This window comes from Sus scrofa, chromosome 14 (genome assembly GCF_000003025.6).
Source record: "Sus scrofa isolate TJ Tabasco breed Duroc chromosome 14, Sscrofa11.1, whole genome shotgun sequence".
NCBI classification, from domain to species: Eukaryota; Metazoa; Chordata; class Mammalia; order Artiodactyla; family Suidae; genus Sus; species Sus scrofa.
The window spans coordinates 8,393,658-8,414,058 of NC_010456.5; the positions used below are offsets into that span (position 1 = coordinate 8,393,658).

The 20,401-nt window shown below is 39.5% G+C and overlaps 1 protein-coding gene across 3 annotated transcripts in view; it reads left to right on the forward strand.

Annotated features, from left to right (window-relative positions):
• Positions 1 to 20,401, forward strand: part of ADAM28 (ADAM metallopeptidase domain 28) — a 63,454-nt gene that overhangs the window by 18,489 nt on the left and 24,564 nt on the right. For all 3 annotated transcript variants that reach the window (XR_307326.3, XM_005670435.3, XM_005670434.3), the window contains exons 6-11: positions 51 to 240; positions 2,323 to 2,394; positions 3,560 to 3,631; positions 7,473 to 7,642; positions 11,166 to 11,250; positions 20,082 to 20,212. Coding sequence is in view for 2 of the 3 variants with exons in the window: in XM_005670435.3 (XP_005670492.2) it covers positions 51 to 240; positions 2,323 to 2,394; positions 3,560 to 3,631; positions 7,473 to 7,642; positions 11,166 to 11,250; positions 20,082 to 20,212 (720 nt within the window). In the remaining variant the exon portion in view is untranslated. The remainder of the gene's footprint in view (positions 1 to 50; positions 241 to 2,322; positions 2,395 to 3,559; positions 3,632 to 7,472; positions 7,643 to 11,165; positions 11,251 to 20,081; positions 20,213 to 20,401) is intronic.

The window sequence follows — 20,401 nt, forward strand, 5'->3', positions numbered from 1 at the left end:
TGTTCAAGACTGGAACGTTTTTAGGAAGCTTAAATTCTCATGTTTTTCAGGGGTTACTTCAGTCAGGGAGAGCAAAGGTACTTCATTGAACCTTTAAGCCCCACAGCTCAGGATGAACAGGAACACGCACTCTTCAAGGATGAGCCCCAGGAACAGCAGACTAACAGTGACTGTGGGATGGATGACGTGTTATGGGCACATGGATTTCATCGGAATATGGTCCCGCCTGACTCCAGTCTGGTTGTATCCCTACTTTTATTTATTTATTATTTTATTTGCAATGCTCTCAAGTATCCTGTCATGGTTGCTCTGCGTTCCAGGCTTAGCAGCTGCAAAGGACTGAAACTTTACAGTCATTGTTGAAACTCGTAGGCTACAGAGACATTAAAACCTTATTGTGGAGTTCCTGTCATGGCTCAGTTGTTAACGAACCCAACTAGTATCCATGAGGATGTGGGTTCGATCCCTGGCCTCGATCAGTAGGTTAAGGATCAGCATTGTCCTGAGCTGTAGTGTAGGTCACAGATGCAGCTCAGATCTGGCGTGGCTGTGGCTGTGGCTGTGGCGTAGGCTGGTAGCTACAGCTCAGATGTGACCTCTAAGCCTAGGAACTTCCACATGCAGTGGGCGCAGCCCCAAAAAAGACAAAAAAAGACCAAAAAAAACCCCCCACCTTATTGTACATTGATGATTTATTTATCTAATAAGTGCATATGGATCCACTATTATTAACAATAGAGTGCAAGGATGTGAAAAATGCATGGATACAATGAATACCAATAGAATTTCTGTTGGGTCCAATTTTGCTGTAGGTTTAAATTCTACCAGGGTCATGATGCTTAAGAGTCCAGGAGAACCACTCTTGAGCTGTAGACTCCCATGAATGTTGATCTCGTGGTGCAGCTGGGGACAGACCCATGGTCTCTCTGTCTCAATTCTTTGGTAACCATGGCCAATCATTTTGCCTTCATGACCTCTTATTGTTGAGGTTTTCCTCCTACCTCACTCATTATACCCCACCTCAGTCCCTCCCACTGTTACCTCTCCTCTAGCTAACTAAATATTAGAGGTCCTCAGACCTCATTTAGCTCCGTTCTGGGTCCGGATCTTTACTTTATGTACACATTCTTCTTAGGTAATCTCACCCAATGAGATGTCTTATTTAAAAAGGAACTCTGGGAGTTCCCGTTGTGGCTCAGTGGTTAACGCATCCGACTAGGAACCATGAGGTTGCGGGTTTGATCCCTGGCCTTGCTCAGTGGGTTAAGGATCCAGTGTTGCCGTGAGCTGTGGTGTAGGTCTCGGACATGGCTCGGATCCTGCATTTCTGTGGCTGTGGTGTAGGCTAGCAGCTATAGTCTGATTGAACCCCTAGCCTGGGAACCTCCATATGCCACGGGTGCAGCCCTAAAAAGACAAAAAAAAAAAAATAGGAACTCTGCACTAATTACCATCCAATACATATCTCCAGCCTTGGCCTTTCCTCCAAATGCCAATTAACTCCCTGCTTCATGCATGCAGTGATATGTCCAGTGTCACAAACAAATGTGGGCAAAACATAACTACCAATTACCTCATTTAAGAGCCCAGCTCACCCCCTCCTCTGGGAGCAAGCAAAAGAAACTGTTACTCAGTTTTGCTCCCTTGTCCTGCAGTGTGAATCCCATTAAAATTTTGCCTGGATTCCTCCTCTGGCCTTTTATCAATTTCTAGCCCTTAAAGAGTCCAAGAATCTAGGTCAGTAAAAAATCTACTATGAAACAAGATTTTTGTTTTTTGTTTTGTTTTATGGAGAGAAAAGAATTGAAAATAAGGAAACTTCGAATGCGAGAGAGATCCAGCTCTATCTGAGAAGAAGAGCAGACTAGGTGCTATGGTTCTGGGCTTTGCACCTTTGGTAAAGGAGAGGTGATTCACTGTGATAGGAATAAAGGGCAATCAAACAAAAATAAAACCCTGGGAGGCTGTGAAAGTTAATGTGTCTCTATTTCATGACATGATAGTGGAGGAAGTCCATTGTTGAAAAAAATCTGAAGACTTCGATTTTATTTTAAGCACACTTTTAATTAGGCGTGTAATCCTTTACACTCCTGGGTGAAATAAAGGGGCCAGACTAAATATTACCAATGCTTCTCTACCTCTGACATTCTGGGCCTTGTCCTAGATGATTCTGGTTGGTCAGTTAGGCTCAACATAGTAATATTGTCTCACTTTATTCCCAGAGAGCAACCTGCTCTTATGAAATACACATTACAAATTAAAGAAGGACTCTGGCAGAGAAAGATGTTGTTTTAGTAATTTGCCTTTTTATATTTATTACAGAATTCCAAAGACTGGAAAAGTTGGGAACGTAAGAAATACGTAGAATATTATTTGGTCCTGGATAATGGTGAGGTAATTATATCAGATAAATATGTCTTTTAAAATGTTATTCTAGGTGTTCCCGTTATGGCTCAGTGGAAATGAAGCCAACTAGTATCCATGAGGATGTGGGTTTGATCCCAGGCCTCACTCAAGTGGGTTCAGGATCTGACACTGCCGTGAGCTGTGGTGTAGGTCACAGACTCAGCTTGGATCACTTGTTGCTGTGGCTGTGGTGTAGGCCAGTAGCTGTAGCTATAATTCAATTCCCCTCCTGGGAACTTCCAAATGCCATGGGCGTGGCCCTAAAAGGCCCCCCCCTTCAAAAAAAGTTATTCCATATCAATTTATGAGGTGATATTAAGTATATAAATGTTTTTAAAAATCATGAATATGAGGGGGTTTTTTTGTTGTTTTTTTTACAAATTGTTTGGAGCCTAAGAGATCTGACATAATTAGACGGATACAGTTTCACCTTTTAAGGAATGTATACCTAATATGATATGTATAAACTTATTTGTTTTTTCAGTATAATGCTTCTTTCTTATTGTCCTAAGAGCTCCAAATTTATTTTCCAATTAAATTTCTTTGTAACTTTGTCTTCTAAGAAATAGCTAAATCATTGATAAATTTTATGCTTATCAGCAAGTGGTAAATAAAAAGGATGAGTGAATAGAATCTTCTGAAAAAGACAATTTTTTGGTAATATTCATTACTAATTTTTTATAATAATGGATTTTGATATATTGATTGTTCTAAACCTGAGGTCCACATGTGTGATCTCAAAAGGACAAATTCTGTGTTATGATAACATGGATGAGTTAGTTCAGACCTGAAAGCTTTGGCCTCTCTTGTTACACTAAATTCATTTACTGCTCATATTTTTTTAAATGAATAGACTATTCCTTGCACCCGCTCTGTACAGTTTAGCAAACCATGGTATTTAACTGAAAATATATCTGGAATAATTCCTTAGAGCTTTACACTGAGCTAGTATTTCAGGGGGCAAAACATCATATCTTCTCCCAAAGTGCTTTAATTTAGCTAGAAAAATAAAGAAGTGCTCTGTTTCTAATATTTAAGTGTTAATCTTTATAATTGATCATTAATTACAGTGACAAGTAAGATAAAGTGATTTTTTTAACCTAATTATATTCATTTCCATCAATATCTCTATTTTGTCTTGGTTGCTTTCTAGTTTATAAAGTATCATCAAGATGCAGAGGAAATAAGAAAGAGGGTGTTTGAGATGGTCAATTACATCAACATGGTATGATATATTTTATCAAGAGTAATTTTAAAAATTTGCTATGCTCTGTCTTTGAGTGTTTCTGTGAATACTCATGATGCAGGGAAGAAAATCCAATAGTCCTGACATTAATACTACTGGCTGGTTCTTGAAGGGCAACCACAACTTTGGCTACTTAATTGAACATTAATTTTACATGATAGAGAAGTGAATTACCTACCTGCCACACTATTCTCAGGTCCATGAAAGTATAGAGGGTGTTTCTTTCCCCAATAGTTTTTGTTTTTCTAAAACCCAGTAAGAAAACATTGCCAAACAAATCCCAATAGAAAACCAATCTAAGGAAGAAAATTGAAAAACCAACCAACCAACAAACAAAAGAAGCCAAGCTCTGGTACTGTAGCATCTTTCAATGTATTATCTCATTTAATCCTCTAAACAACCCTAAAATATTATTAAACCTAATTAATAGCTAAGGAACTAGCTTCTGAGAAGCAAAGTAACTTGCCTAAGATCACGAAATTAATAAACAGTAGAGAAAAGATTTGAACTTAGATTGGTTAGACTTCCAAGCCTATTTGCATTATATAATTGGTTTTGTTGTTGTTGTTTTGTCTCTTTAGGGCCGCACCTGCAGCAGGTGGAGGTTCCCAGGCTAGGGGTCAAATCAGAGCTGTAGCTGCTGGCCTACACCACAGCAATGCGGGATCTGAGCAGTGTCTGCAACCCACACCACAGCTCATGGCAATGCTGATTCTTAATCCACTGAGCGAGGCCAGGAATTAAACCCACATCCTGTGGATACTAGTCGGGTTCATTAACTGCTGAGCCACAGTGAGAACTTCTATTGTACAATTGTTGATTCTGTTCTTTAAACATGATTTTATTGTCTAATTTCCAAAAACTTTAAAAAATATATTTTTATATCCTTTCTGTTCAAATCATGTTAGTTTCTTGTTAGTTGAACATATGGTTAGCCTCTTTAGTTGAAATAGCTGAGTCACTTGTGGTCCTACAGATCCTCTAAGGAGAGAAAGAAAAGAAAGACAGATTCAATGACCTAGGGTGTGGCTTATCTCAGCACGAAGAGTATGCTGATCCCTCTTAAGGTACCCCAAGAACGGGCCATATTTGCTAAGCTCTGCTTTGTGCCAGGTACTTTTCTAGACGACACAAATAAAATGCAGAACAAAACTGACAAATGGCTCTTTTTTCAAAGAGTTCCCCTTCTTTTCAGGGAGTTAGCCTACTCATTCGAGGAGGCAAACATTCAAGCCAAACAAAGAATATGAAGATGCTGATAAAGAAAAAAAGGGGCAGATGTTGAGATAGCGTGGATGCTACATCAGATAGGAAAGGCATCCCTAATAAGGTAGCATTCAAGTAAAGCCCTGAAGGGAAGGAGAGAAGTCTGACTCTAAGGAGAGCAAATGACCTGAGGGCAGAACTTCACCTGCCTTGTTTGCAGAACAAGGGGGAGGCCGTTGCAGCTGGAATGCTGTGAACCAGGGCCAGGATGGGAGATGACATCTGAAGAGCCGCAGTGGCCAGAACCTCAAGACCCTGATGGGCCCATGTAAGGACTTGGTTATTCTCAATGAGAGAGGAAGACATTGGCAAGTCTGAGCTGAGGTGTGACATGTTCAGATCCCCATTCTTAAAAGACTGTCTTGACCATTGTGTTGAAATAAACTGAAGGAAAGCAAGGGCAGAGACAAGACCAGATAGGGGAATTGTGTCATCATTCAGGGGAAGAGATGATGGTGGCTTAAAAGAAGCAGTGGCACTGCTGTGACACTGCTTCGATTCAGGAACTTGAATGCCGAGGATGTGGCCAAAAAAAAAAAAAAAAGAAAGAAAGAAAAATCAAGTTTCTCACCAGGAAGTTGCCTAGGAGAAAGCTTGTAACTCTGTCTTTCCCCCCCCAGCTTTACTGATACATAATTGACATATTAGATTGTGTAAATTTAACTGTTCAGTGTATTGATTTGATACATTTATATATTGCAAACCAGTTGAGCTAACTAACCTAATAGATTGGCTAACATTTCCATCACGTCACATGATTATCATTTCTCTTCTCTGATGAGAGTATTAAAAACCTACTCTATCAGCAATTTTGAAGCATATAATATGCCGAGACCAACTCAGCAGGGTAGGGCTGAAGAACGGGTGCTGTGAAACTTAAGGAAAAAAGTTAACATAAAACAAGACACAGAGACATTTATCTTAAGCAAAGGTGGGAACCGGAACTGGGGGACTCAAGGTCTCAGGGACCAAGAGCGCTGCCTCAAGAAACCACACTGCTTTTATTGTGCTCTTGAGGATTATGTCCAGTGAGGAGGGGGTTGTAGGTGCAGGATATAGGTTTTTTAAAATTATTTTAAAAGTCACATAACCGGTTGCTGATTAAGCTTTTATTCTGACCTTCGGGCATTTAATATTTATTAGCATTGAGAAAGCTTGGCATCAGCTATCTATGCATAGCATTCTAGAGAATCACCATTATGCTTCTGCAGATGGCGTGCCTATCTGCAGCAACCCAGTGTGCCTAGGTTTGCACCTCAGTTCTCCTTGCTAATGCAGATCCTGCTAACGACCCCTCATAAACCCCTTGCGGCCATGAGGCTCAGCTTCCTCTTATTCTTTAGAGGAACATATCATGCTGTGCAAACAACATGCCAATCTGTACAGGTCCAGCTTGCCTAGATCAACACATTTTGTCCTCATTCATAATGTGACCACATGAATAACTTATGCCTTTGGGCTTTTGTTCTTAAGCTTAAGTCATTTACCAGCACTGCGACTGTTTTTCAAGCAGGAAGATGGGTTAAAGTAAAGCAGGACAAGATGGAGTTTTCAGCAAAGAGGCTAAGAAAATATTGTAGAAACATGTCTTGTGACAATAATACAGTATTATTAACTATAATCACCATTCTGTACATTAAGTCCCCAGAACTTACTCATCTGATAACTAGAGTCAGTACTCTTTGAGGAACATTGTGCAGTTTTATAAAATATAACAATTTATGGGTTTTTTTAGAGCGATTGTCTCATAGGCCTAACTCGTTATTTCTAAAGGTTACCCTATATGCATTGTAGATTATTTGGTTCAGTCCAGTTTTAAGCATTAGAGGATGACTTTATTGCAACTCACATATGCAGGACTTTTTCATGAAGCATGTTCCTTTTCTAATGTCCATATCAGCACTGAGTCAAGCTTGCTAATTCTGAAATATTATGACTCTGAGAAAATTACATAGCATTTGATGAACTACTGGCAGGAAATTACAGTATTTCTTGAGATTGCAAGCAGGAAACATTTGTTTCAATAGGCCCTTTGTTCAAAAACCAAAAACCAAAAACAAAAAACAAAAAAAGGAGTTTACAGGGAGTTCTGGTTGTGACACAGTGGAAATGAATCCAACTAGTATCCATGAGAATGCAGGCTCAATCCCTGGCCTCGCTCAGTGGGTTGAGGATCTGGTGTTGCCATGAGCTGTGATGTAGGTCACAGACACGGCTAGGATCCTGCATTGCTGTGACTCTGGCATAGGCTGGCAGCTGCAGCCCCAATTCAACCCCTAGCCTGGGAGCTTCCATATGCCATATGCCACAGGTGTGGCCCTAAAAACAAAAACAAAAACAAAGGAGTTTATAGACCTGAACTATCTAAGGATGTCTGCCTTGCTTTGCTTACAGTTGGGGTTGTTAGCTTCTGCCAAAAGAGATGGTAACTTCCACTTCACAAGTAGGGGAAGAAGGTTTTTAGAAAGTTTTGAAAATCTAAATACATTGAAAATATTAAAAGATATTAGTACCGTTATGAGTTGTTGCTTTACCGTTTATTCTCTTTCAATAGCTTTATAAAAAGCTCAATACCCATGTGGCCTTAATTGGGATGGAAATCTGGAATGACAAGGATAAGATACATATAACCTCAAATGCAAGCTCCACCTTGGAAAATTTTTCTCAGTGGAGAGGGAATGTCCTCCTAAGAAGAAAGCCTCATGATGTTGCTCAGCTAATCACGTATGTATGGATTCTCCCCTTTGCACATTCTATGGTATTTAGCACAGACATTTTTCAAAACGTTGGCAAAGCAAGTGGTATCTCAGAGTACAGAGTAAGAGGAAGTGGTTTACACATAGCGTGTTAAATTTTTTTTTAAATAAGTCAATGAATTTTATTATATTTATAGTTGTACAACCATCATTACAACCTAATTTTAGAACATTTCCATCCCAAGTTTAAAAAATATTCATTTGGAGTGTATGTTGAATATGCTTTTACTTTTGTTCCAAGTTTTTTTCCTTTTTTTTTTTTTTTAAGAGAGAAGTTAATAATTTAGGAATGATTCATAACAACTTGTTTGTTTTAACTGGGTATAGCAGAAAGGAAAGACAGGTTTAGATAATGGTGAGAGGGATTTAGAGTCAGTGTTTTAAAAGAACCAATTAACTTTACACACCAGTCAGGACAAAATTCTAGGCCAGAAGGAAAATTGAACATTGTATTCTTTTCTTTTTTTTTTTTTTAGGGCCACACCGGCAGCATATGGAAGTTCCCAGGCTAGGGATCCCATTGGAGCTACAGCTGCCAGCCTACACCACAGCCACAGCAACACCAGATCCGAACCACGTCTTCTACCTACACCACAGCTCACGGCAACGCCGGGTCCTTACCCGCTGAGCAAGGTCAGGGTCCGAACCCACAACCTCATGGCTCCTAGTCGGGATTTGTTTCTACTGTACCATGAAGGGAACTCCCTGAACATTGTATTCTAATCCTGTACTCCTACCATCCTGCTAAAATGACTAATTGGTGACTAATTTTTTAAAATAATAAGGCAAATAAATCTAACAGCTATAAAGGATACAAAAGTGCTGAGACTGTGCTTCAAGTAAATTCTACCGGAAATTTTACACTTGGAATCAGACTGTAATAAAGAGTGGCTTAAACTTACTTGAGTTTCACTTCCTTAGAAAACAGTGAGTGTCATGGGAAATAAGTGGTGTAGGCCCTGTCAGAATTAATTAATATTCTGTGCTGGTTATCTGTTACTGCATAACCTACCAGCCCACAACTTCCTGACTTAAAACAAATCTTCTTGCTTGGGATGCTGGTTGGTCATCTCTTTGTACAGATAGCTTTCGATGTGGCTAACTTGGACTTTCTCCAATACGACAGGCTCAGATTTCCAGACATCTTACGAGATGACTAACTTTCCCCAAAAGAAACATTCTAAGAGGCCCAGGAAAAAGCTTCCAGGCTTGTTAGGACTCAGTCTTAGAAATCACATGTGTCGCTTGTGATTCTCTTGGTTAAGAGCAAGTCATAGATAGATTCATCCAGCTTTAGGGAAGGATATGAATACTGCATAGCTGGCTCACTGGGAGTTATTTTCAAAGGACAGCTTCTGCAGTTCCTTAATTTGGAAAGAGAGTTCCAGACTCAAGGGCCCACCATAAGACATGTGCTCATTTTTTTTGGAGAGGTTTGGTGATTTCCCAGGGTCTCATAGCTAGTGAGTGGTAAGGAAATTCAACTTTCATCAGGCTGGTTCCAGCACCAAGTTCAAATTGAAGTAGAATCCAGCACCAAGCTCAAATTGAAGATAAACTGTTGGTTCTACAGTTCAAGTCTGTCAAATGCTTTTTTGTTGACTCTGTGGAGAAGAAAATGTAGTTTTTCTACTTTGGTCTGTTGACATGGTAAATAACATTGAGTGAATTTCAGATGTTGAATCAATCATTTCTTCTTAATGAAGAAATAAGGTAGAGAGATATAAATCAGAGACAAGAGGCAGATGTGTAGATAAAAAATGGTTACCCAATATCAAGAGTAGATTTCCTGAATAGAACAGAAGAAACAGGATAAAAGGACTAAAAAGATATGATGGAAGGATGTAATCGTCATTTCACAAGTAAATTGAGAGTCTTACTAGTTACCTGACAAAATAACAAAATATACTTATACCGAGGCATAATGAGGTATGAACTTTAAAGCCCAAATGTACTTTCCACTGGAAAGAGAAACCAAAATAGTTGATTCCGTAATGGAGGAAGATTTTATTTTTAACAAATGAACTAGAAGTAAGACTTGAATCCACAAAATATAGATTTAAGTCTAATTTTACCATGTAATTTTAAAAGAATAGAAATCTTTAAAATACCATGGATGATACAAAATATCATTTCAAAATAATAGATATTGAAAACTCCATAGGGAATGGAAATCTGGAGGAAGTTCTCCAATGCCTTCATTTTTCACGGCAAAATGAATACTCTTCATTCTTGATGTTGATGAGTGAGGAATATAAATTCAACTCCTTATGTAAATGTATCAACTAAGGAAAATTTTTAAGTGATACATATCTTGCAAATTTCTGGAGACCAACCAGGGCCAGGATCTTGAATAGATAGCAGAATAATGATAACCCAAAAAAAGCACATGGAATTATTACAAAATGAAAGAAAAACAAAATGAAACAAAACCAGAGTTCCTGTCATGGCTCAGCGGTTAACGAATCTGAGTAGCATCTATGAGGACCCAGGTTCGATCCCTGGCCCTGCTCAGTGGGTTAAGGACCTGGTGTTGCTGTGAGCTGTTGCAGACTTGGCTCAGATCCAGCATTGCTGTGGCTTTGCCATAGGCCGGCGGCCAGAGCTCCTATTCTGTCTCTAGTCTGGGAACCTCTATATGCTGCAGGTGCAGCTCTGAAAAAAAAAAAAGACAAATTAAAATTAAATTACTAAAGACCAGACATATTGTCTATGTAAATAAATGCAAGTGGTTTAAATTTCTCTCTTCCAAAGGACAAATATTTCTATTGGATATAAGTGCTTTAGTAACACAAATGCTTTCAGAATGGGCCCAAACTCCAAATCCAGCTGTAGCTGAAACAGTGCTGAAAGAGGAGTTCCCCATGTGGTGCAGGGGATTAAGAATCTGGCATTGTCTCTGAGGCACATGGGTTTGATTCTCCACCCAGTGTAGTGGGGTAAGGATCAGGCATTGCTGCAGCTGTGGCATAGGTTACAGTTGTGGCTCGGATCCCTGGCCCAGGAACTTCAATATCATGTGGATGCAGCTCCAAACAATCAAACAAACAAACAAAAAATAGTGCTAAAAGAAAAGATATATAAAAATATATGATGAAAATATAAACACATGTGACAATACTAATATTAGAAGATATACATATTTAAAGGAAAAAAATATTAGAACAAAAAAATCCCTATATTTCCTGACAAGGGATGAATTCTACAATAAAAAATATAATAATTGTGAATGAGAGATTAAAACATTAGAAGTGATTACATCTAGATGTTTGGACTTAGTGGTAGGAGAACCATCATTCAAAACAAAACAAAAACGAACAAAACAAAAAAATCAAAACCACTTTGTGCAAAATTCAAAAACTCAAGGAAATATTTAAGAGTGATATTTCACAGTGTGAGTTTCTCTGCTAATCAGTTAGGGTTCTGGATGAATTGTCTATAGAAAATATATTTAGAGTCATAAATTGCATTGATTTCTCTCTTTTTTGCAGGGCAAAAGGATTTTCTGGAACAACTGTGGGCCTTGCTTTCATGTCTACAATGTGCTCTCCTTATCATTCTGTTGGCCTTATTCAGGTTTGTTTAAAGATAAACTGTTGGTTCTACGGTTCAAGTCTGTCATATGCTCTTTTGTTGACTCCATAAAGAAGAAAATGTAGTTTTTCTACTTTGGTCTGTTGACATGGTAAATAACATTGAATGAGTTTCAAATGTTGAATCAATCATGCATGTCCAACATAAACCCAGCATGGTTATAATGTATTATCTTTTGTATACATTGCTGGATTTACCTTGTTAACATATATTGAGGATTTTTTCATCTATATTTATATGGAATATTAGTCTGTAGTTGTCTTTTCTTGTAACGTGTTTTTCAGGTTTTGTTATTAGGGCAAATATTGGAGTAAATCTGGCCATATAAAAATGTGTTTCCAACTCTTTCAGTTTTCTGGAATATTTGAGTAAAACTGTATTATTCCTTCCTAAAATGTTTGGTGCTACTCACCAGTAAAACTACATGGGCCCTGACATTTTTTGTGGAGAAGTTTTTAAATATATGTTCAATTTCTTCCACAGATATAGGACTTTTCAGGTTATTTACTTCTTGAATGAGACTTGGTAGTTTGTGCCTTCAAGAAAAGTCCATTTCATCTAAGTTGGCATAAATTTGTCAATGATAATACTTTACTATTCTTTCAATATCTGTAGAATGTGTAATTTTCCCTCTGTCATTCATATTAGTAATTCATGGGTCCCCCCCCACCCCTCGATCAGTCTGGCTAAGGGTATATCAATTTTATTGATCTCAATGAAGCAGTTTTCCTGGTTTCAATTTTATTTATTTTTGCTCTTGTCTTGATTATTGATTTTCTTCTGCTTTCTCTGTACTTAATTTGTTCTTTTTCTAGTTACTTGGGGAAGAATTTTAGATTATAAATTTGAGACTTTTCCTCTTTTCAAATATAATTATTTAATCCTATGAATTTCCTACTACACACTGCTTTAGCTGCATCCAAGATATTTGGATATGTGTGTTTTCACTTTCATTAAGTTAAAAATATTTCTTATTTTTTTATTTCTTTTTTGACTCATGTGTTATTTAGATGTGCATTGTAATAATTTCCATTATTGGTTTTTTAGTTTAATTCTGTTATTCCGTGAAGGACTGTGTATTCATTCGTTAGGGCTGGCACAGCAAAATACCACTGCCTCTGTGGCTTAAACAACAGAAATTTATTTTCTCACATTTCTGGAGGCTGGAAATTCAAGATCAATGCATAAGTGGCTTTAGTTTCTCCTGAGGTCTCGCTCCTTGGCTTGAAGGTAACCATCATTTTTTCTGTGTCTTCCCAGGCCATTTTCTGTGCACACATATCCGTGGTGTCTCTTTCTCTCCTCATAAGGATACCAGTCTTATTGGATTAGGGCACCACACTTATGACCTCATCTAACCATAATTACCCCTCTCCAAATACAGTCCCAGTGGGAGTTAGGGCTTCAATATAAGAATTAGTAGGCAGAACACCATTTAGTTCATAATAGATTGAGAATATACTTTGTAGAATTTAGATGTTTTAATTTTCTTGAGGTTTGTTCTTGTTCATTATTTCATATGAACTTGAAAAAGGATGTGTCTCTTGCTGTTATTGGAATGTTCTGTAGTTTTCATTTATGTCAAGTTGACTTATAGGGTTGTTCAGTTCTTTTGAATTATTTACAGAAAGAGAGTGTTTAAGTAACCAAGTATAATTGTAGAGTTGTCTATTCTTCTTTCAGTCCTATAAATTTCACTCCATGTTTTTTGAAGCTCTATTGCAAAGTGAATACACAGATGGAACTGTTATATCTTTTTGGAGAATTGATCCATTTATCATATTATGTTCCTCTTTTTCCCTGAAATATTCCTGTTTTAAAGTCTACTTTGACCAAAATCAGTATATTCACTCCAACACTTTGTGGCTATAGCTTACTATAGATAGAATTGTTTTCTTATTTTTATTTTTAGCATATGTATTTCTTTACTTTTTTTTTTTTTTTTGTCTTTTTGCCATTTCTTGGGCCGCTCCCACGGCATGTGGAGGTTCTCAAGCTAGGGGTCGAATCAGAGCTGTAGCCACCAGCCTATGCCGGAGCCATAGCAATGCGGGATCCGAGCCACGTCTGCAACCCATACCACAGTTCACAGCAACACCGGATCCTTAACCCACTGAGCGAGGCCAGGAATCGAACCCACAACCTCATGGTTCCTAGTTGGATTTGTTTACCACTGAGCCACAACAGGAACTCCCTGTATTTCTTTACATTTAAAGAAGGTTTCTTAGGCAGTATATACTTGGGTTTTATGTTTTATCATCTGACAAGATCTATCTTTTATTTGGTATGTTTAAATAATTTATATGTAATGTTATTATTGATATTGTATAAAATCTTTCATCTTGCTAGAGGTTTCCTATGCCATCTTATTTTTTCTGCCTGTTTTAGGATTGATATTTTATTTTATTTATTAAAGCATAGTTGATTTACAGTGTTGTACCAATTTCTGCTGCACAGCAAAGTGACCCAGTCATACACACATACACATTCTTTTTTTTTTTTTTTGTCTTTTTGCCTTTTTCTAGGGCCACACCCACAGCATATATACATTCTTTGTCTCATATTATCTTCCATCATGTTCTTTCCCACGAGATTGGATATAGTTCCCTGTGGTATACAGAAGGATCCCATTGCTTATCCAGGATTAAGTATTTTAAAATTTTTCATTTATCTCCATTATTAATTTTTATTGATTTGTTTCTTTTTAATGGTTGCCCTGGGGTTTACACCTCTGATTGTGTGTTTTACCTTGAAATAGTATTAAACTATTTCACATGTGGCATAAGAACTTTTCAAAGCACACCTCTAAATACTCCCTTCTATTCTTTGTGCTATTTTTATCAAATGTTTAACTTCATCAACACTTAATACAAAACACATAGTTACTGATTTGTCTTTAAAAGTCATTTTTCAGTACAATTTAAAAAGAAAATGAAATTTCATTCAATTTTAAATTTAAAAAGTTATATTTTGTGCTTTTCTTTACTGGTTCTGACTTTGGTTGCATTTCCATTAGTCTTCATTTCTTTGCAGAGAAAAGAGCTTCTATCTGGCATAATATATTTTTCTCTTCCAGAATTTTTTAAATATTTCTTATAATATAGGTCTGCTGTCCATGAATTCTTTGTTTGTTTGTTTGTTTTCAGAAGATGACTTTGTTTCTTTTTCATTATTGCATATATATTTCACAGGATTTACAGTTCTGAGTGGATAGTGATTTTCTTTCAGCACTTTAAGTGATTTCACTGTCTGCTGCCGTTCCTAGTGAGATATCTGCTCTAAACTTTATTCCTCTGTCATGTGTGTGAGTTTTTTTCCTATCTTAAGATTTTTTTCCTTTGTCCTTAATTTTCTTCAATTTGATTATAATTATAACCAAGTGATTTTTTTTAGGGGGGGGTGAAAGGCAATTTATCCTATTTGGTGTTCCTTGGTCCTGAGGCTTGTTATTTGTGATTAATTTTGGACAATTTTAGGCCATTATTTATTTAAATATTTCTTCTGTTCCATTCTCATCCTTTTTTCTTTCTAGGATTTTGATTATGTATGTGTACAATTATACTATATTGTCCTGCAACACTTTTTTTTTTTTTGTCTTTTTAGGGCCGCACCTGTGGCATATGGAGGTTCCCAGGCTAGGGGTCGAATTGGAGCTGCAGCTGCCGGCCTACGGCACAGCCACAGCAATGCCAGATCCGAGCTGCTTTTGTGACCTACACCATAGCTCATGGCAATACTGGATCCTTAACTCACTGAGCGAGGCCAGGGATGGAACCTGTGTCCTCATGGATACTAATCTGATTCATTTCTGGTGAGCCACAACAGGAACTCCTCCTGGGAACACTTTTATACTCAATTGTTTTGTTTTGTTTTTTCCTTTTGATCACTTTTTTTCACTTTATGTTACCATTTGGGTAATTTCTGTTCAACCATTAAGTCCACTGGTTCTTTCCTCAATTATTCTGGATCTATCTTTAAGCTGTAGAAGGCATTATTCATCTCCATTATTGTCTTTTCTTTTTTCGCTTTTTGCTTTTTCTAAGGCCACACCTGCTGCATATGGATGTTGCCAGGCTAGGGGTCTAATTGGAGCTACAGTCACTGGCCTGCACCACAGCCAAGCAATGCAAGATCCAAGCCACTTCTGCGACCTACACCGTAGCTCACCGCAACGCTGGATCCTTAACCCACTGATCGAGGCCAGCGATCGAACCTGAAACCTCATGGTTCCTAGTCAGGATTCGTTTCTGCTGCGCCACGACAGCAACTCCATGTTATTGTCTTTCTCAACAGTAGCATTTCCATTTGATTCTCTCAGTGGTGTCCAACTCTCTGCTGAAACTTTCCATTCATCTTGTATGATATTCATCGTTTCCACTAGAGATTTTTATCAATTTCTATCCATTAAAGAGTCCAAGAAGCCGGGTCAGTAACAAATCTATTATGAAACATGTTTTTTGTTTGTTTGATTTATGGAAACATGTTTGTTTGTTTTGTGGAGAGAAAGGAACTGAAAATAAGTGAATGTGAGAGAGAGATCCATCCCTATCTGAGAAGAAAAGAGCAGACTAGGTGCCATGGCTCTGGGCTTTGCACCTTTGGTAAAGGAGAAGGAATTGGAGTTCCCGTCATGGCACAGCGGAAATGAATGACTAGGAACCATGAGGTTGAGGGTTCAGTCCCTGGCCTTGTTCAGTGGGATGAGGATCCAGTGTTGCCATGAGCTGTAAGGTAGGTTGCAGACATGGCTCGGATCCAGCGTTGCTGTAGCTGTGGCATAGGCTGGCAGTTACAGCTCCGATTGAACCCTTAGCCTGGGAACCTCCATGTGCCACAGGTACAGCCCTAAAAAGACAAAACAAACAAACAAATAACACAACATCGGAGAGGGTATTCATAGTTATTTTAAAGTGTCTCTCTGATAGTTCTGACATCTGTGTCATGTATGAGTCTGGTTCTATTTTGCTTGGGAATTTTTTTTCCCAGTGGTGGGGGTGCCTTAATATTTTTTACTAGAAGTCAGATATTTTGTGAAAGACGGTAATCTGAGGCAATTTTGTGGAAGTAGGGGCTGGAAATGATCACTCCTTTCCTTCTGCTAGGACTTGAGTGTGAGGGTTTGAATCAATCTAGGAAGAGTGGAGTTGGGTTTGGGGTTTTTTGGTTGCTATGATGACTCTCAGTCCATCACAGACTCTAAGTGCCTTTCCCATTATTTGCATCTAGAATGAAGGCTGGTTTGCCAGAGAGTTTTTCTCAGTGTGTGCTTCACACTCGTCTTTAGGCTTTACTGAACCTCACAGTGAGCCTCTTTATGCTGTTGTCTCTCTCCATCTGTAGGTAGTTGTTACTGGATGGGTGTTGGATTTTGGGTGGGAGGAGGGCATTCTCTTTCGTTCTCATTAAGCTCAGTGTTAGGCAGTCCTGTGTCCCTTGTTTCTGGGGTGGGTCTTTCTAATGATCCTGCTCCATTCCACCTGGTAGAGACCTCTAGTGATGTAGCCCATCCTGCCCTTTCTATCCCTTCTAGCCAGCAGTAGAGGTCTTTTTGTTTTTGTTTTCTTTCCTTTTTCCTTTTTCCTAGCTGCACTGAGATTTCATCAGTGCCTGTTAATGATCCAGAGCTGTCACTGCAGTGGCTTGTGTCACTGCTGTGGTACAGATTCGGTCCCTGGCCCTAGAACTTCCACATGCCCTGGGAGCGCGTAAAACAAACAACAACAAAAAAGAAGTTTAAGACCTTAGTTTAGGGCTAGGACTAGAGAAAGGCAAGTGAGGCAATCAGCCCACCCCGGTCCTGGTCACATTTGTTCTATTACTTCAATGGAGGAGAAGGATTCTGAAGGGGGTCATACTTTACTGCTGCTGCTGTTTCCCCCAGATCAACACTGTGGCAGAAGCTCCCCGGAGCTCTCACTTGGGGAGGTCATGTGGGGAAAAACTTGTGAAGAGCTGGGATTCCTCTTAGGACTGAAGCCCCCACATTTTTGCATACTCTCTTGCTACTGTGTATTCCACACTCAGCCTTTATCAATTTTAAATTTTTTCTTTGTAAATTACTACTGGCATCTGGTAGTCCTCACCCCATTTCTCCCAGTAGGTGCCAGCCATTCTTTCCTTAGATTTCAGCTTTGTTGGTTGCCTTGTGATCTCAGCTCTAGGATGGATTCTAGAAAATGCAAATCTAGAAAACTGCGAATCTGACTATTATACTGGAAGTTTGAGGGCTGTGCTCTGTCCAGCTTTGTGCCATCTAGTGGTGGAAAACAGGGCTGGGAGAATTCTCTTCTGACTTGGTCCAGTTTCAGTTTTTGGCAGGGCCTGGCTCTCAGGGGCTAGCCTTTCTCATTAAGCCCACCCATCCTTTCCAATGGCAGCAAAACTCTGCTTTCTGGCTTTTGCAGATCTTTTGTAAAAAAGAGTCTCCTGGCTCTCCTGCAAGGGGAAGGAACCTCAATTGATATCAACATCAGATCCTGGGCTCAGGGTTTTTGTCTGGCCCTCTCTCTTATGAGTGAAGGGGTGTGTGTGTGTGTGTGTGTGTGTGTGTGTGTGTGTGCGCGGGTGTTAAATTCATACCTGATCCAAAATAGGTCCTCCGTTCTGCTGAAGGCTGTTGCTACTTCTCCTGTCAGTGACTTAAGGCCTGTGCTCCTTAGTGGAGAAAGGTCTGGATATGACTTAATGCTTTTTACCTGTGGCAGTTGTTCCTTCATTCTTCCTGGCCTGCTCCAGCAAGGGAGATTCTTTCTGTCCTGCTTCTCTGCCTCAACTGTCTGTCGGGAGCTCCCGGAGGAGGTCCCTGGAGAAGAGTCTTTGAGTATGTGCAAAGCACCTTTGTTTCTGATGTCCTGCTGATTCTGCACTCCTGCCCTGGCCCATGCTAGGCCTTTAGCAATTCATTTAAGAAGTCAGCTGAATTATTCTTCTCCACTGTAGGATGGCTGGCATCTCTTCCTCTGTGCGCTTCCATAGACAAGCCAGTTCTCATGCCCCATCTGTCCCTGTCCGTCCTCATCTTCAGGCTTCTGGATGTCCTACAACCCCAATGGACTGATAGGTTCCAGCAAGTCGTAATTAAGTTTAACTGGCTTGTCTCTGTTGTGAGCATTAGAATGATGCTCTTTACAGCTTTCTACATCCCAAGGAGATGTAGAATATGTATATATGTCTCCAGTCTGAGTCTGGGTTTATGCTAGGCTTCCTAGGATGTACAGAGGTAACAGGTAAACTTGAAAGAGCTTACCATAAAATTGGAAGAGAGGCCAACCTACTTAAAGCAATAGTTAATAATATATGATAGTAGAATTAAAAACTACAGTAGGAATTCAGAGGAGAGGACTGTTGATGAAGTGTAAGGTGGTCAGGAAAGGTTGCATGAAGATGAAGCTCAAAGCATGGCTAGGGTTTAAGGGGAGGAGAGAATGGAGGTCATTCCAGGGGGAAAAGTCCATTTAAGCCATGAAAAAGTTATTATTTAAAGGAAGACATCCTAGGAGTTCCTGTCGTGGCGCAGTGGTTAATGAATCCGACTAGGAACCATGATGTTGCGGGTTCAGTCCCTGGCTTTGCTCAGTGGGTTAAGGATCCGGCGTTGCCATGAGCTGTGGTGTAGGTCACAGACACGGCTCAGATCCCGTGTTGCTGTGGCTCTGGTGTAGGCCGGCAGCTACAGCTCCAATTCGACCCCTAGCCTGCGAACTCCATATGCTGCGGGAGCGGCCCTAGAGAAGGCAAAAAGACAAAAAAAAAAAAAAAAAAAAGGAAGACATCCTAAATTTGAAGGGACCTCAAGGAAGGCAGTCTGGAAAGGGGCTATTTAAACTCATTTATTTTTTGCTTTAATTTTTTGGTTTGTTTTTGTCCCCAGTTGAGGCACTCCATCTTACCAGACAGCAGGGTTACCAGGTTGATCTCAACAGAATGAAACAGCATCATGAGTGGTGGGCATTAACTTCCTATTTTCACAAGTGTTCCTTGTTTGCCATCCTTGTACTGTGCCTGCTGGCTCTCTGCATTTTGTTCTTTGAAGTGAAATACATAAAGGAATACGGTGTCAGTGGGTGGGTTTCTAGGCAGTTTCCTGTCTCCCCTCTGGAAGATTTACCACCAGCAGTGATTCTCTAGTGTTGTTTTATTGCTTCTGGATAATGTAGAGGCCCCCGTCCAACACCTTGAATTAGAGACAATTTGGTAATGAAGTTGGCTACAGGCTGGACTTCATGCGATAGGGCAAGTCTGGAGGTGACTGATGTCTAGTCTTGGCAGTAGTCGATTTGAAAAAAAAGATGCAAAAGATTCTAAAGTTCTAGAAGTTCGTGAGCACTTTTAGATCCCTAGAAGCGAAACAGATCAAAGACCTCCAGTTAAACTGGAGAGTATTGAAAAACAAGCAATGGCAGAGGAAGGATGTACAGTTAAAAAAAAAAAAAATCTGATTTCTTATCACTGTTGAAAAAAACTTGTCATTATTTTTCATGGCGGGAAACCACAAAAGCTTTCACTCTAGGGACCCATTGACCAGAACAGAGGTTAGGCTGTACGACTTGTGATGGGCATTCGGTACCCGAGAAGAGTGTGTATGGGAGAGAGAGAGACAGAGAGAGATGACAGAGAGACAGACGGATGGAGAAAGCCAGGGGGAGGAGGAGGGAGAGGGGGAAAGAGAAGGAGACGTGGTGGGTAAGGCGAGGAAGCTGAACCTAAAATCAGACTCTCTTCTCCACTTGGCTATGGTCCAAATTTTTAATTGCACCCTGAGTGATAATTCAGTTTGCAAACCAGAACATCTCTCTCCCTCTTCTCATCCTCAGGACCACAGTAACAACGGGCTTAGAGTTGCAGGGACCATGGCCCATGAAATGGGCCATAACTTTGGAATGTTTCACGACACCGATAATTGCCAGTGTTCTTCTGCCGTGTGTGTGATGGACAGGGCACTAAGGTGAGCCTTTCTGGAAGATGCTGTGTGGGGATCACTCTGGGCTGTTCTCTTTTAGGTCATCAGCAGCAACATGCTCAAGCTTTCAAATGATTGAATAGCAGTATCGGGATGTAATCATGGATGTGTATCTCTCCAAACTACTTTATCCCTCATCTATTGCTGATGTTTTTCATTAACTGAGTCATAGTT